This window comes from Scyliorhinus torazame, chromosome 11 (assembly GCF_047496885.1).
Source record: "Scyliorhinus torazame isolate Kashiwa2021f chromosome 11, sScyTor2.1, whole genome shotgun sequence".
NCBI classification, from domain to species: Eukaryota; Metazoa; Chordata; class Chondrichthyes; order Carcharhiniformes; family Scyliorhinidae; genus Scyliorhinus; species Scyliorhinus torazame.
In genome coordinates, this window is record NC_092717.1 from 250,372,075 (window position 1) to 250,388,698 (window position 16,624).

General features: G+C 57.3%; 1 protein-coding gene across 1 annotated transcript in view; it reads left to right on the plus strand.

Moving 5' to 3' along the window:
• Nucleotides 1-9,044, plus strand: part of faim2a (Fas apoptotic inhibitory molecule 2a) — a 255,935-nt gene extending 246,891 nt beyond the window's left edge. The window contains exon 11 of the mRNA XM_072468645.1: nt 8,792-9,044. Within this exon, the coding sequence (XP_072324746.1) occupies nt 8,792-8,938 (147 nt within the window). The 3' untranslated portion in view covers nt 8,939-9,044. The remainder of the gene's footprint in view (nt 1-8,791) is intronic.
• The last annotated feature ends 7,580 nt before the right edge of the window (nt 9,045-16,624 follow it).

The following is a 16,624-nucleotide window of genomic DNA, read 5'->3' on the forward strand; positions in this document are numbered from 1 at the left end:
AGGGAGTGCTGCAGTGTAGGAGGGTCAGTACTGAGGGAATGCTGCCCTGTCAGAGGGTCAGTACTGAGGGAGTGCCGCACTGTCAGAGGGTCAGTACTGAGGGAGTGCCGCCCTGTCAGAGGGTCAGTACTGAGGGAGTGCTGCCCTGTCAGAGGGTCAGTACTGAGGGAGTGCCGCACTGTCCGAGGGTCAGTACTGAGGGAGTGCTGCACTGTCAGAGGGTCAGTACGGAGGGAGTGCCGCACTGTCAGTGGGTCAGTACTGAGGGAGTGCCGCACTGTCAGAGGGTCAGTACTGAGAGTGTGCTGCACTGTCTGTACTGAGGGAGTGCCGCACTGTCAGAGGGTCAGTACTGAGGGAGTGCCGCACTGTCAGAGGGTCAGTACTAAGAGAGTGCTGCCCTGTCAGAGGGTCAGTACTGAGGGAGTGCTGCCCTGTCAGAGGGTCAGTACTGAGGGAGTGCCGCACTGTCAGAGGGTCAGCACTGAGGGAGTTCTGCACTGTCAGAGGGTCAGTACTGAGGGAGTGCCGCACTGTCAGAGGGTCAGTACTAAGAGAGTGCTGCCCTGTCAGAGGGTCAGTACTGAGGGAGTGCTGCCCTGTCAGAGGGTCAGTACTGAGGGAGTGTTGCACTGTCAGAGGGTCAGTACTGAGGGAGTGCCGCACTGTCAGAGGGTCAGTACTGAGGGAGTGCTGCACTGTCAGAGGGTCAGTACTGAGGGAGTGCCGCACTGTCAGTGGGTCAGTACTGAGGGAGTGCCGCACTGTCAGAGGGTCAGTACTGAGAGTGTGCTGCACTGTCAGTACTGAGGGAGTGCCGCACTGTCAGAGGGTCAGTACTGAGGGAGTGCCGCACTGTCAGAGGGTCAGTACTAAGAGAGTGCTGCCCTGTCAGAGGGTCAGTACTGAGGGAGTGCTGCCCTGTCAGAGGGTCAGTACTGAGGGAGTGCCGCACTGTCAGAGGGTCAGTACTGAGGGAGTGCCGCACTGTCAGAGGGTCAGTACTGAGGGAGTGCCGCACTGTCAGTGGGTCAGTACTAAGAGAGTGCTGCCCTGTCAGAGGGTCAGTACTGAGGGAGTGCTGCCCTGTCAGAGGGACAGTACTGAGGGAGTGCTGTCCTGTCAGAGGGTCAGTACTGAGGGAGTGCTGCACTGTCAGAGGGTCAGTACTGAGGGAGTGCTGCACTGTCAGAGGGTCAGTACTGAGGGAGTGCCGCACTGTCAGAGGGTCAGTACTGAGGGAGTGCCGCACTGTGAGAGGGTCAGTACTGAGGGAGTGCCGCACTGTCAGAGGGTCAGTACTGAGGGAGTGCTGCCCTGTCAGAGGGTCAGTACTGAGGGAGTGCCGCACTGTCAGGTCAGAGGGTAAGTACTGAGGGAGCGCTGCACTGTCTGAGGGTCAGTACTGAGGGTGCCGCACTGTCAAAGGGTCAGTACTGAGGGAGTGCTGCAGTGTAGGAGGGTCAGTACTGAGGGAATGCTGCCCTGTCAGAGGGTCAGTACTGAGGGAGTGCCGCACTGTCAGAGGGTCAGTACTGAGGGAGTGCCGCCCTGTCAGAGGGTCAGTACTGAGGGAGTGCTGCCCTGTCAGAGGGTCAGTACTGAGGGAGTGCCGCACTGTCCGAGGGTCAGTACTGAGGGAGTGCTGCACTGTCAGAGGGTCAGTACGGAGGGAGTGCCGCACTGTCAGTGGGTCAGTACTGAGGGAGTGCCGCACTGTCAGAGGGTCAGTACTGAGAGTGTGCTGCACTGTCTGTACTGAGGGAGTGCCGCACTGTCAGAGGGTCAGTACTGAGGGAGTGCCGCACTGTCAGAGGGTCAGTACTAAGAGAGTGCTGCCCTGTCAGAGGGTCAGTACTGAGGGAGTGCTGCCCTGTCAGAGGGTCAGTACTGAGGGAGTGCCGCACTGTCAGAGGGTCAGCACTGAGGGAGTTCTGCACTGTCAGAGGGTCAGTACTGAGGGAGTGCCGCACTGTCAGAGGGTCAGTACTAAGAGAGTGCTGCCCTGTCAGAGGGTCAGTACTGAGGGAGTGCTGCCCTGTCAGAGGGTCAGTACTGAGGGAGTGTTGCACTGTCAGAGGGTCAGTACTGAGGGAGTGCCGCACTGTCAGAGGGTCAGTACTGAGGGAGTGCTGCACTGTCAGAGGGTCAGTACTGAGGGAGTGCCGCACTGTCAGAGGGTCAGTACTGAGGGAGTGCCGCACTGTCAGAGGGTCAGTACTGAGGGAGCGCCGCACTGTCAGAGGATCAGTACTGAGGCAGTGCTGCACTGTCAGAGGGTCAGTACTGAGGGCGTGGTGCACTGTCAGAGGGTCAGTACTGTGGGAATGCCGCACTGTCAGATGGTCAGGACTGAGGGAGTGCTGCACTGTCAGAGGGTCAGCATTGAGGGAGTGCCGCACTGTCAGAGGGTCAGTACTGAGGGAGCGCCGCACTGTCAGAGGATCAGTACTGAGGCAGTGCTGCACTGTCAGAGGGTCAGTACTGAGGGCGTGCCGCACTGTCAGGTGGTCAGGACTGAGGGAGGGCCGCACTGTCAGAGGATCAGTACTGAGGCAGTGCTGCACTGTCAGTGGGTCAGTACTGTGGGAATGCCGCACTGTCAGGTGGTCAGGACTGAGGGAGTGCTGCACTGTCAGAGGGTCAGCATTGAGGGAGTGCCGCACTGTCAGATTGTCAGGACTGAGGGAGTGCTGCACTGTCAGAGGGTCAGCATTGAGGGAGTGCCGCACTGTCAGAGGGTCAGTGCTGAGGGAGTGCCGCACTGTCAGAGGGTCAGTACTGAGGGAGTGCCGCACTGTCAGTGGGTCAGTACTAAGAGAGTGCTGCCCTGTCAGAGGGTCAGTACTGAGGGAGTGCTGCCCTGTCAGAGGGACAGTACTGAGGGAGTGCTGTCCTGTCAGAGGGTCAGTACTGAGGGAGTGCTGCACTGTCAGAGGGTCAGTACTGAGGGAGTGCTGCACTGTCAGAGGGTCAGTACTGAGGGAGTGCCGCACTGTCAGAGGGTCAGTACTGAGGGAGTGCCGCACTGTGAGAGGGTCAGTACTGAGGGAGTGCCGCACTGTCAGAGGGTCAGTACTGAGGGAGTGCCGCACTGTCAGAGAGTCAGTACTGAGGGAGTGCTGCCCTGTCAGAGGGTCAGTACTGAGGGAGTGCCGCACTGTCAGTGGGTCAGTACAGAGGGAGTGCTGCCCTATCAGAGGGTCAGTACTGAGGGAGTGCCGCACTATCAGACGGTCAGTACTGAGGGAGTGCTGCACTGTCAGAGGGTCAGTACTGAGGGAGTTCTGCACTGTCAGAGGGTCAGAACTGAGGGAGTGCCGCACTGTCAGAGGGTCAGTACTGAGGGAGTGCCGCACTGTCAGAGGGTCAGTACTGAGGGAGTGCCGCACTGTCAGAGGGTCAGCACTGAGGGAGTGCCGCACTGTCAGAGGGTCAGTACTGAGGGAGCGCCGCACTGTCAGAGGGTCAGTACTGAGGGAGTGCTGCCCTGTCAGAGGGTCAGTACTGAGGGAGTGGTGCACTGTCAGAGGGTCAGTACTGAGGGAGTGCCGCACTGTCAGAGGGTCAGGACTGAGGGAGTGCTTCACTGTCAGAAGGTCAGCATTGAGGGAGTGCCGCACTGTCAGAGGGTCAGTACTGAGGGAGTGCCGCACTGTCAGAGGGTCAGTACTGAGGGAGTGCTGCCCTGTCAGAGGGTCAGTACTGAGGGAGTGCCGCACTGTCAGGTCAGAGGGTAAGTACTGAGGGAGCGCTGCACTGTCTGAGGGTCAGTACTGAGGGTGCCGCACTGTCAAAGGGTCAGTACTGAGGGAGTGCTGCAGTGTAGGAGGGTCAGTACTGAGGGAGTGCTGCCCTGTCAGAGGGTCAGTACTGAGGGAGTGCCGCACTGTCAGAGGGTCAGTACTGAGGGAGTGCCGCACTGTCAGAGGGTCAGTACTGCGGGAGTGCTGCCCTGTCAGAGGGTCAGTACTGAGGGAGTGCCGCACTGTCCGAGGGTCAGTACTGAGGGAGTGCTGCACTGTCAGAGGGTCAGTACGGAGGGAGTGCCGCACTGTCAGTGGGTCAGTACTGAGGGAGTGCCGCACTGTCAGAGGGTCAGTACTGAGAGTGTGCTGCACTGTCAGTACTGAGGGAGTGCCGCACTGTCAGAGGGTCAGTACTGAGGGAGTGCCGCACTGTCAGAGGGTCAGTACTAAGAGAGTGATGCCCTGTCAGAGGGTCAGTACTGAGGGAGTGCTGCCCTGTCAGAGGGTCAGTATTGAGGGAGTGCCGCACTGTCAGAGGGTCAGCACTGACGGAGTTCTGCACTGTCAGAGGGTCAGTACTGCACTGTCAGAGGGTCAGTACTGAGGGAGTGCCGCACTGTCAGAGGGTCAGTACTGAGGGAGTGCTGCACTGTCAGAGGGTCAGTACTGAGGGAGTGGTGCACTGTCAGAGGGTCAATACTGAGGGAGCGCCGCACTGTCAGAGGATCAGTACTGAGGCAGTGCTGCACTGTCAGAGGGTCAGTACTGAGGGCGTGGTGCACTGTCAGAGGGTCAGTACTGTGGGAGTGCCGCACTGTCAGATGGTCAGGACTGAGGGAGTGCTGCACTGTCAGAGGGTCAGGACTGAGGGAGTGCTGCACTGTCAGAGGGTCAGCATTGAGGGAGTGCCGCACTGTCAGAGGGTCAGTGCTGAGGGAGTGCCGCACTGTCAGAGGGTCAGTACTGAGGGAGTGCCGCACTGTCAGAGGGTCAGTGCTGAGGGAGTGCCGCACTGTCAGAGGGTCAGTACTGAGGGAGTGCCGCACTGTCAGAGGGTCAGTACTGAGGGAGTGCTGCACTGTCAGAGGGTCAGCATTGAGGGAGTGCCGCACTGTCAGAGGGTCAGTACTGAGGGAGCGCCGCACTGTCAGAGGATCAGTACTGAGGCAGTGCTGCACTGTCAGAGGGTCAGTACTGAGGGCGTGCCGCACTGTCAGGTGGTCAGGACTGAGGGAGGGCCGCACTGTCAGAGGATCAGTACTGAGGCAGTGCTGCACTGTCAGTGGGTCAGTACTGTGGGAATGCCGCACTGTCAGGTGGTCAGGACTGAGGGAGTGCTGCACTGTCAGAGGGTCAGCATTGAGGGAGTGCCGCACTGTCAGATTGTCAGGACTGAGGGAGTGCTGCACTGTCAGAGGGTCAGCATTGAGGGAGTGCCGCACTGTCAGAAGGTCAGTGCTGAGGGAGTGCCGCACTGTCAGAGGGTCAGTACTGAGGGAGTGCCGCACTGTCAGTGGGTCAGTACTAAGAGAGTGCTGCCCTGTCAGAGGGTCAGTACTGAGGGAGTGCTGCCCTGTCAGAGGGACAGTACTGAGGGAGTGCTGTCCTGTCAGAGGGTCAGTACTGAGGGAGTGCTGCACTGTCAGAGGGTCAGTACTGAGGGAGTGCTGCACTGTCAGAGGGTCAGTACTGAGGGAGTGCCGCACTGTCAGAGGGTCAGTACTGAGGGAGTGCCGCACTGTGAGAGGGTCAGTACTGAGGGAGTGCCGCACTGTCAGAGGGTCAGTACTGAGGGAGTGCCGCACTGTCAGAGAGTCAGTACTGAGGGAGTGCTGCCCTGTCAGAGGGTCAGTACTGAGGGAGTGCCGCACTGTCAGTGGGTCAGTACAGAGGGAGTGCTGCCCTATCAGAGGGTCAGTACTGAGGGAGTGCCGCACTATCAGACGGTCAGTACTGAGGGAGTGCTGCACTGTCAGAGGGTCAGTACTGAGGGAGTTCTGCACTGTCAGAGGGTCAGTACTGAGGGAGTGCTGCACTGTCAGAGGGTCAGTACTGAGGGAGTGCTACACTGTCAGAGGGTCAGAACTGAGGGAGTGCCGCACTGTCAGAGGGTCAGTACTGAGGGAGTGCCGCACTGTCAGAGGGTCAGTACTGAGGGAGTGCCGCACTGTCAGAGGGTCAGCACTGAGGGAGTGCCGCACTGTCAGAGGGTCAGTACTGAGGGAGCGCCGCACTGTCAGAGGGTCAGTACTGAGGGAGTGCTGCCCTGTCAGAGGGTCAGTACTGAGGGAGTGGTGCACTGTCAGAGGGTCAGTACTGAGGGAGTGCCGCACTGTCAGAGGGTCAGGACTGAGGGAGTGCTTCACTGTCAGAAGGTCAGCATTGAGGGAGTGCCGCACTGTCAGAGGGTCAGTACTGAGGGAGTGCCGCACTGTCAGAGGGTCAGTACTGAGGGAGTGCTGCCCTGTCAGAGGGTCAGTACTGAGGGAGTGCCGCACTGTCAGGTCAGAGGGTAAGTACTGAGGGAGCGCTGCACTGTCTGAGGGTCAGTACTGAGGGTGCCGCACTGTCAAAGGGTCAGTACTGAGGGAGTGCTGCAGTGTAGGAGGGTCAGTACTGAGGGAGTGCTGCCCTGTCAGAGGGTCAGTACTGAGGGAGTGCCGCACTGTCAGAGGGTCAGTACTGAGGGAGTGCCGCACTGTCAGAGGGTCAGTACTGCGGGAGTGCTGCCCTGTCAGAGGGTCAGTACTGAGGGAGTGCCGCACTGTCCGAGGGTCAGTACTGAGGGAGTGCTGCACTGTCAGAGGGTCAGTACGGAGGGAGTGCCGCACTGTCAGTGGGTCAGTACTGAGGGAGTGCCGCACTGTCAGAGGGTCAGTACTGAGAGTGTGCTGCACTGTCAGTACTGAGGGAGTGCCGCACTGTCAGAGGGTCAGTACTGAGGGAGTGCCGCACTGTCAGAGGGTCAGTACTAAGAGAGTGATGCCCTGTCAGAGGGTCAGTACTGAGGGAGTGCTGCCCTGTCAGAGGGTCAGTATTGAGGGAGTGCCGCACTGTCAGAGGGTCAGCACTGACGGAGTTCTGCACTGTCAGAGGGTCAGTACTGCACTGTCAGAGGGTCAGTACTGAGGGAGTGCCGCACTGTCAGAGGGTCAGTACTGAGGGAGTGCTGCACTGTCAGAGGGTCAGTACTGAGGGAGTGGTGCACTGTCAGAGGGTCAATACTGAGGGAGCGCCGCACTGTCAGAGGATCAGTACTGAGGCAGTGCTGCACTGTCAGAGGGTCAGTACTGAGGGCGTGGTGCACTGTCAGAGGGTCAGTACTGTGGGAGTGCCGCACTGTCAGATGGTCAGGACTGAGGGAGTGCTGCACTGTCAGAGGGTCAGGACTGAGGGAGTGCTGCACTGTCAGAGGGTCAGCATTGAGGGAGTGCCGCACTGTCAGAGGGTCAGTGCTGAGGGAGTGCCGCACTGTCAGAGGGTCAGTACTGAGGGAGTGCCGCACTGTCAGAGGGTCAGTGCTGAGGGAGTGCCGCACTGTCAGAGGGTCAGTACTGAGGGAGTGCCGCACTGTCAGAGGGTCAGTACTGAGGGAGTGCTGCACTGTCAGAGGGTCAGTACTGAGGGAGTGCCGCACTGTCAGAGGGTCAGTACTGAGGGAGTGCCGCACTGTCAGAGGGTCAGTACTGAGGGAGTGCCGCACTGTCAGAGGGTCAGTGCTGAGGGAGTGCCGCACTGTCAGAGGGTCAGTACTGAGGGAGTGCCGCACTGTCAGAGGGTCAGTACTGAGGGAGTGCTGCACTGTCAGAGGGTCAGTACTGAGGGAGTGCCGCACTGTCAGAGGGTCAGTACTGAGGGAGTGCCGCACTGTCAGAGGGTCAGTACTGAGGGAGTTCACCCTGCATTAGTATTTCCAGGACCCGGTTGCACATCTCAGGATCCTCACTCCTGTATCAGCTGACCTGTTATACTCATGTTGGTTAACTCACTGCCCAATCAGCACGAGGGAACAATTGTCCCTTGCTGGATGAGCCACATGCAGGGTTATAATCACCTCCCTCAGCCCAAAACCTCCAGCAGGTCCCCCCACCACGCCAAGGCACAGGGTAGGAGACTGACTCCATGGCAACAGGACCCGCCTTCAAGCGATCAGCGAGGCGAAGGCGAAAACATCTGCCCCGCGCCTGTCTACAGCTCCGGCCATCCGACACCCCGGATATGGTTTCCAGGGTCCCGGTTGCACATCCACGTGCAAGACTCCTGCGATTGTACTGAAAACCTCCTCCAAAACCTGTCCCGCTTCGGGCAGGACTAAAACATATGAAGATGGTTCACGGGGCCCCTCCCACATCGCTCACAGACATCCTCCACCCCCTTGGACAGCCGGCTGTTCCTTGATTTTGTGAGGTGCACCCTGTACACAGCCTCCAGCTGTATCAGCTACAACATTGCGCACAAAGTCGAGGGGGCATTCTCCCTCCGCAGCTCCTCACACCCCCATCCCTCTTCCAGCACCGCCCTCAGCTCTTCCTCCCACTTCGCGTTAACCCCTTCCACAGACATGCCATCCTCCAGAATCCTCCCATAAATCACTGAGACGGCCCCCCCTGTCCAAACCCCCCACTGACAGTCTCCAGCGGCGAGGGGTGAGGCACTATCGGGAAGGTTGGGAAAACCTTCCTTTCAAAGTCCCACACCTTCATATACCTGAAACCTGCCCCCCCACCCCAGCTCATACACCTTCCCAACTCTGCCAAACTCGCAAATCACCCTCCCAGGAACAGGTCCTTAATTTCCTTAATCCCCATAGTTGTACATTTGCTTAGACATGTGAATGTCTGGAGCAGTTACATTTCAAAACCCAGGGAAGCATTTAAGGAATAACTAGACATGGCAGTGGGGTTGCAGAGTTATTCTGTGTGAAACACAAAGGGACCGGTGATCAATAAGGGTTTAGTGACCATGCGTGTGACATTCATTAACGGGGCCTGTTCAGCTACAATGTTGATTTTGGTCTTTATCTTACTGTGTTCCTATCACAGTTCCTGGCTTACGATACACAGCTTCTGTTGGGGAACAAACGCTACTCCCTCAGCCCTGAGGAACATGTGTTTGGAGCCCTCTGTCTCTACACAGACATCATCTACATCTTCATGTTCATCCTGCAGCTCTTCGGCAGTCGGGATTGAGCTCCTTTCCAGGATTTGATATCTTGTTCCAGCTGCATTCTGTATCTTTCATTTGTTTTATATTCACATTGTTTTTTCCAGCAGCCACAAGACTGACCCCTGTACCCTCCCCACCCCCACCCACCCACACACAACACCCCCACCCACACACAACACCCCCACCCACACACAACACCCCCACCCACCCACACACAACACCCCCACCCACACACAACACCCCCACCCACACACAACACCCCCACCCACCCACACACAACACCCCCACCCACACACAACACCCCCACCCTGACACCCTCCCCACCCCCACACTCACACACAACACCCCCACCCACACACACACAACACCCCCACCCTGACACCCTCCCCACCCACACACTCACACACAACACCCCCACCCACACACACACAACACCCCCACCCTGACACCCTCCCCACCCACACACAACACCCCCCCACCCACCCACACACAACACCCCCACCCTGACACCCTCCCCACCCCCACCCACCCACACACAACACCCCCACCCACACACAACAACCCCACCCTGACACCCTCCCCACCCCCACCCACCCACACACAACACCCCCACCCACACACAACACCCCCACCCTGACACCCTCCCCACCCCCACCCACCCACACACAACACCCCCACCCTGACACCCTCCCCACCCCCACACACAACACCCCCACCCTGACACCCTCCACACCCCCACCCACCCACACACAACACCCCCACCAACACACACAACACCCCCACCCCCGCCCACCTACACACAACACCCCCACCCTGACACCCTCCCCACCCACCCACACACAACACCCCCACCCACACACAACACCCCCACCCTGACACCCTCCCCACCCCCACCCACCCACACACAACACCCCCACCCTGACACCCTCCCCACCCCCACCCACCCACACACAACACCCCCACCCACCCACACACAACACCCCCACCCACCCACACACAACACCCACCCTGACACCCTCCCCACCCCCACACTCACACACAACACCCCCACCCACACACACAACACCCCCACCCCCGCCCACCCACACACAACACCCCCACCCTCCCCACCCCCACACACCCATACACAACACCCCCACCCTGACACCCACACCTCCCCCTCCCACCCACACTCAACACCCCCACCCACCCACACACAACACCCCCACCCCCACCCACCCACACACAACAACCCCACCCTGACACCCTCCCCACACCCACACACAACACACCCACCCCCACCCACCCACACACAACACCCCCACCCACCCACACACAACACCCCCACCCTGACACCCTCCCCACCCCCACCCACCCACACACAACACCCCCGCCCTGACACCCTCCCCACCCCCACCCACCCACACACAACACCCCCACCCACCCACACACAAACCCCCACCCCCGCCCACCCCCACACACAACACCCCCACCCTGACACCCTCCCCACCCCCACCCACCCACACACAACACCCCCACCCACCCACACACAACAGCCCCACCCTGACACCCTCCCCACCCCCACACAACCACACACAACACCCCCACACACCCCTACACAACACCCCCACCCTCCCCACCCCCACACACCCACACACAACACCCCCACCCTGACACACTGCCCAACCCACACACCACACCCCTACCCTCCCCACCCCCACCCACCCACACACAACACCCACACCCTGACACCCTCCCCAACCCACACACCACACCCCTACCCTCCCCACCCCCACCCACCCACACACAACACACCCACCCACACACAACACCCCCACTCTGACACCCTCCCCACCCCCACACACAACACCCCCACCCACCCACACACAACACCCCCACCCCCGCCCACCCACACACAACACCCCCACCCTGACACCCTCCCCAACCCACACACCACACCCCTACCCTCCCCACCCCCACCCACCCACACACAACACCCCCACCCCCACCCACCCACACACAACACCCCCACCCTGACACCCTCCCCACCCCCACACACAACACCCCCACCCCCGCCCACCCACACACAACACCCCCAGCCTGACATCCTCCCCACCCCCACCCACCCACACACAACACCCCCATCCTGACACCCTCCACACACCCCCACATCCACACACAACACCCCCACCCTGACACCCTCCCCACCCCCACCCACCCACACACAACACCCCCATCATCCCCACCCCCACACGCCCACACACAACACCCTCACCCTGACACCCTCCCCAACCCACACACCACACCCCTACCCTCCCCACCCCCACCCACCCATGAGATTAGCGATCATTCTGGCCCCTCCTATTTCAATTCTCAGATCTTGGATGTACAAATGCTCTCTAACCTCAAGCTCATGGTGCACCTTCCTCCACAGGTGTGTTGTTGTGGACAGAGAGCCCTGTCAATGGCGCTTGCCTGGGTTGGCAACATTTCTGGAAAAACCGGCCAGTCCTGGATTAACCCATGTGGGTACACACTGATAACCCCTCCCGTGTGGGTACACACTGATAACCCCTCCCGTGTGGGTACACACTGATAACCCCTCCTGTGTGGGTACACACTGATAACCCCTCCCGTGTGGGTACACACTGATAACCCCTCCCGTGTGGGTACACACTGATAACCCCTCCCGTGTGGGTACACACTGATAACCCCTCCCGTGTGGGTACACACTGATAACCCCTCCCGTGTGGGTACACACTGATAACCCCTCCCATGTGGGTACACACTGATAACCCCTCCCGTGTGGGTACACACTGATAACCCCTCCCGTGTGGGTACACACTGATAACCCCTCCCGTGTGGGCACACACTGATAACCCCTCCCGTGTGGGTACACACTGATAACCCCTCCCATGTGCATACACACTGATAACCCCTCCCGTGTGGGTACACACTGATAACCCCTCCCGTGTGGGTACACACTGATAACCCCTCCCATGTGCATACACACTGATAACCCGTCCCGTGTGGGTACACACTGATAACCCCTCCCGTGTGCGTACACTGATAACCCCTCCCGTGTGCGTACACACTGATAACCTCTCCCGTGTGGGTACACACTGATAACCCCTCCCGTGTGGGTACACACTGATAACCCCTCCCCTGTGGGTACACACTGATAACCCCTCCCGTGTGGGTACACACTGATAACCCCTCCCGTGTGGGTACACACTGATAACCCCTCCCGTGTGGGTACACACTGATAACCCCTCCCGTGTGGGTACACACTGATAACCCCTCCCGTGTGGGTACACACTGATAACCCCTCCCGTGTGTGTACACTGATAACCCCTCCCGTGTGGGTACACACTGATAACCCCTCCTGTGTGGGTACACACTGATAACCCCTTCCGTGTGCGTACACACTGATAACCCCTCCCATGTGCATACACACTGATAACCCCTCCCGTGTGGGTACACACTGATAACTCCTCCCGTGTGGGTACACACTGATAACCCCTCCCGTGTGGGTACACACTGATAACCCCTCCCGTGTGGGTACACACTGATAACCCCTCCCATGTGCGTACATCGGTAATCCCTCCTGTGTGGGTACACACTGATAACCCCTCCCGTGTGGGTACACACTGATAACCCCTCCCATGTGCGTACACACTGATAACCTCTCCCCTGTGCGTACACTGATAACCCCTCCCGTGTGGGTACACACTGATAACCCCTCCCGTGTGGGTACACACTGATAACCCCTCCCGTGTGGGTACACACTGATAACCCCTCCCATGTGCGTACATCGGTAATCCCTCCTGTGTGGGTACACACTGATAACCCCTCCCGTGTGGGTACACACTGATAACCCCTCCCGTGTGCGTACACTGATAACCCCTCCCGTGTGGTTACACATTGATAACCCCTCCCTTGTGGGTACACACTGATACCCCCTCCCGTGTGGGTACACACTGATAACCCCTCCCGTGTGGGTACACACTGATCACCCCTCCCGTGTGGGTACACACTGATAACCCCTGCCATGTGGGTACACACTGATAACCCCTCCCGTGTGGGTACACACTGACAACCCCTCCCGTGTGGGTACACACTGATAACCCCTCCCGTGTAGGTACACACTGATAACCCCTCCCGTGTGGGTACACACTGATAACCCCTCCCGTGTGGGTACACACTGATAACCCCTCCCGTGTTGGTACACACTGATAACCCCTTCCGTGTGCGTACACACTGATAACCACTCCCGTGTGGGTACACACTGATAACCCCTCCCGTGTGGGTACACACTGATAACCCCTCCCGTGTGCGTACACTGATAACCCCTCCCGTGTGGGTACACACTGATAACCCCTCCCGTGTGGGTACACACTGATAACCCCTCCCGTGTGGGTACACTGATAACCCCTCCCGTGTGCGTACACACTGGTAACCCCTCCCGTGTGGGTACACGCTGATAACCCCTCCCGTGTGGGTACACACTGATACCCCCTCCCGTGTGGGTACACACTGATACCCCCTCCCGTGTGGGTACACACTGATACCCCCTCCCGTGTGGGTACACACTGATAACCCCTCCCGTGTGCGTACACACTGATAACCCCTCCCGTGTGGGTACACACTGATACCCCCTCCCGTGTGGGTACACACTGATAACCCCTCCCGTGTGGGTACACACTGATAACCCCTCCCGTGTGGGTACACACTGATAACCCCTCCCGTGTGGGTACACACTGATACCCCCTCCCGTGTGGGTACACACTGATACCCCCTCCCGTGTGGGTACACACTGATAACCCCTCCCGTGTGCGTACACACTGGTAACCCCTCCCGTGTGTGTACACACTGGTAACCCCTCCCGTGTGGGTACACACTGATAACCCCTCCCGTGTGGGTACACACTGATAACCCCTCCCGTGTGCGTACACACTGGCAACTCCTCCCGTGTGCGTACACACTGGTAACCCCTCCCGTGTGGGTACACACTGATAACCCCTCCCGTGTGCGTACACACTGGTAACCCCTCCCGTGTGCGTACACACTGGTAATCCCTCCCGTGTGGGTACACACTGATAACCCCTCCCGTGTGGGTACACACTGATAACCCCTCCCGTGTGCGTACACACTGATAACCCCTCCCGTGTGGGTACACACTGATAACCCCTCCCGTGTGGGTACACACTGATAACCCCTCCCGTGTGGGTACACACTGATAACCCCTCCCGTGTGGGTACACACTGATAACCCCTCCCGTGTGGGTACACACTGATAACCCCTCCCGTGTGCGTAAACACTGATAACCCCTCCCGTGTGCGTACACACTGATAACCCCTCCCGTGTGGGTACACACTGATAACCCCTCCCGTGTGGGTACACACTGATAACCCCTCCCGTGTGGGTACACACTGATAACCCCTCCCGTGTGCATACACACTGATAACCTCTCCCTGAATTGACTGAAGACCATGTTTTGCGTCTCCAGTGTATAAAGATTGGGCAGCAGGGACTGCCCATACAGTCGCAACCTTTCTGCCCCAAAATATTTTCCTGTCACTTTTCGTCCACCAGTGACAAAGATGCTAATCCTGCTGGAAGAGGGATGGGTGGCAGGCCCACAAGTTCCAGGCACCACCTGATATCGCAACCACGGTGGCTTAGGGTGGCATCATACCCACACTTACTCCGGCAGTGATTGTCAAATGATGATCATTTCTGTCCCCTCAGCTACTTTTCTCAAACTCCTCCCAGCTCCGGAATCACACACTGGACAGCTCTGATCCAAGTTACTTTCTTTTAATGATGAAGAAAAGGCAGATTTTGGTTTCAGCATTTCAAAATGTACTGAGTTAAGTCTCGAAATTTAATAAATTATTTGTATTTTGTGTGATGTAGCACATGTCCAAGGCTCCATTGGTGGATTTCCAGCTATGTTCAGCTTTACATATCAATTGGTAATTTGTGGTGCTAACACAGTTTTAATAATCTGCAAAGCAGCTCCAGTATTGGAGCTATTGGACATACAGAATAAGACTGGTGATAAAACGTTAAAATCGTGTCCGAAATCTGATCTGTTCCACTCAGCACCATTTTTAATCCCTGACCTTTGGTGCCCTGCTCTCTTGCCTCCTGTTTAGCTGGTTTCCCCTCACTATGGTTATAACTGAACTGACAGCGGGGATTTTAGCCATCTCCCCTCCATGGAGCAGAATTGGCAGCAGGAATCCGCTGGTGTTGTGTTTTGCTGTGTTTCTGTTTAACTCTCGCTCTGCCACCTCTGACTCCACTGTATCACCAGCTGCCAACAGTAAATTAGAAGTGGCTGCCAGAGTCTGGTTTTGGCGTGAGTGCTGTTTAATGCCAGCCTGGCCGGCCTCAATCGTGGGAGAGTCAGAAGCCTTGGCTCTGAAACAGTCTTTCCCCACACTGCCTGACCTGAGCCAGTCTTTGTCCTCAAGCCTAACTTCAGTGAACATTTAGAATAAATAAAAAACAAACAGATGAATTGGCCTTCAGGAATGAGGACACTTATCGGAGAGTGTATTCATGTGAAATCTGTGATAGTCATCTCTGAACTTGTAATGACTTTGTGCTGTTTGAATTAAATATTGTTACCACCTTTCCAGTTGGTTCAGAAGCTTCTCCCTTTCAGTAAGTACATCTGCAGTACCGTAAAGCAAGAGGCCAATCCACCCATCATGTCCTTGCTGTCTCTGAAAGAGCTCTCTTAGTTAACCCCTCTGAGTCGAGGATGAATTGCTTCCACACTAAGTGAGTGAGGAGTCCAATGTGCGACCGACAGATTCTGTCACAGATGAGACAGACAGTGGGGGGGGGTGCTTGGATTGTCACGCACTCCTTTCACTGTCAACGTTGGCTGTAGCTTATTTTTGGTGATGAAACCCGAGATGTTCAGGTCCTTTCCGGATGCTTTCCCCCCACCTGGGGTGGTCTTGGAATTTCTAGTTGTTGGTTGGGATGTTGCACTTTATCAAAGATATTTTGAGGGTGTCCTTGAAGCATTTTCTCTGCCCTCCTGGGGCTCACTTGCCATGTTGAAGCTTCGAATAGAGCACTTGTTTCAGGAGTCTTGTGTTAGGCATGCGGACTATGTGGTCCTCCCAGCAGAGCTGATCGAGGATGGGCGATGCTGGAGATGTTGGCCTGGGTGAGAACACTGACATTGGTGTGCCTATCCTGCCAAAGGATCATGCGGAGAAAGTACTGGTGGTAATTCTCCAGAGTTGTGAGGTGTCTGCTGCACATAGTCCAAGTCTCTGAGCCATCTTTGAAAGAGCTAATCAATTATTCCCACTCAACTTGCTCCTTCCTCATAGCCTTTCAAACAAGGGCTGCAGATTTCTCTCTGTTCTGGGGAGGATGAGGTTCATCACAGCTGGAGCAGTGATAATGGAGCTGTAATCAGTCACTTCCACAAAGCTTGGTGATTATCCAACATGACTCAATTTCAAACCGCATTGGCCAATCGAGCCAGTGGTTACAGCATTAATCCCACCGTGCCCCTCTTGGTCCTGTTAGCTGGTGAGTGTGGTGCTGATCGCAAAGCTTCCCACATGGGACATTCATTTTGAAATCAATCACAACTAGTTGGGTATCAGATTGCTGTTTGTGGGAACTTGCTTGTGCAAGAATTGGCTTTTATGTTTCCTATGCAATAAAAGTACCTGATTGGCTGGAATGAGCTT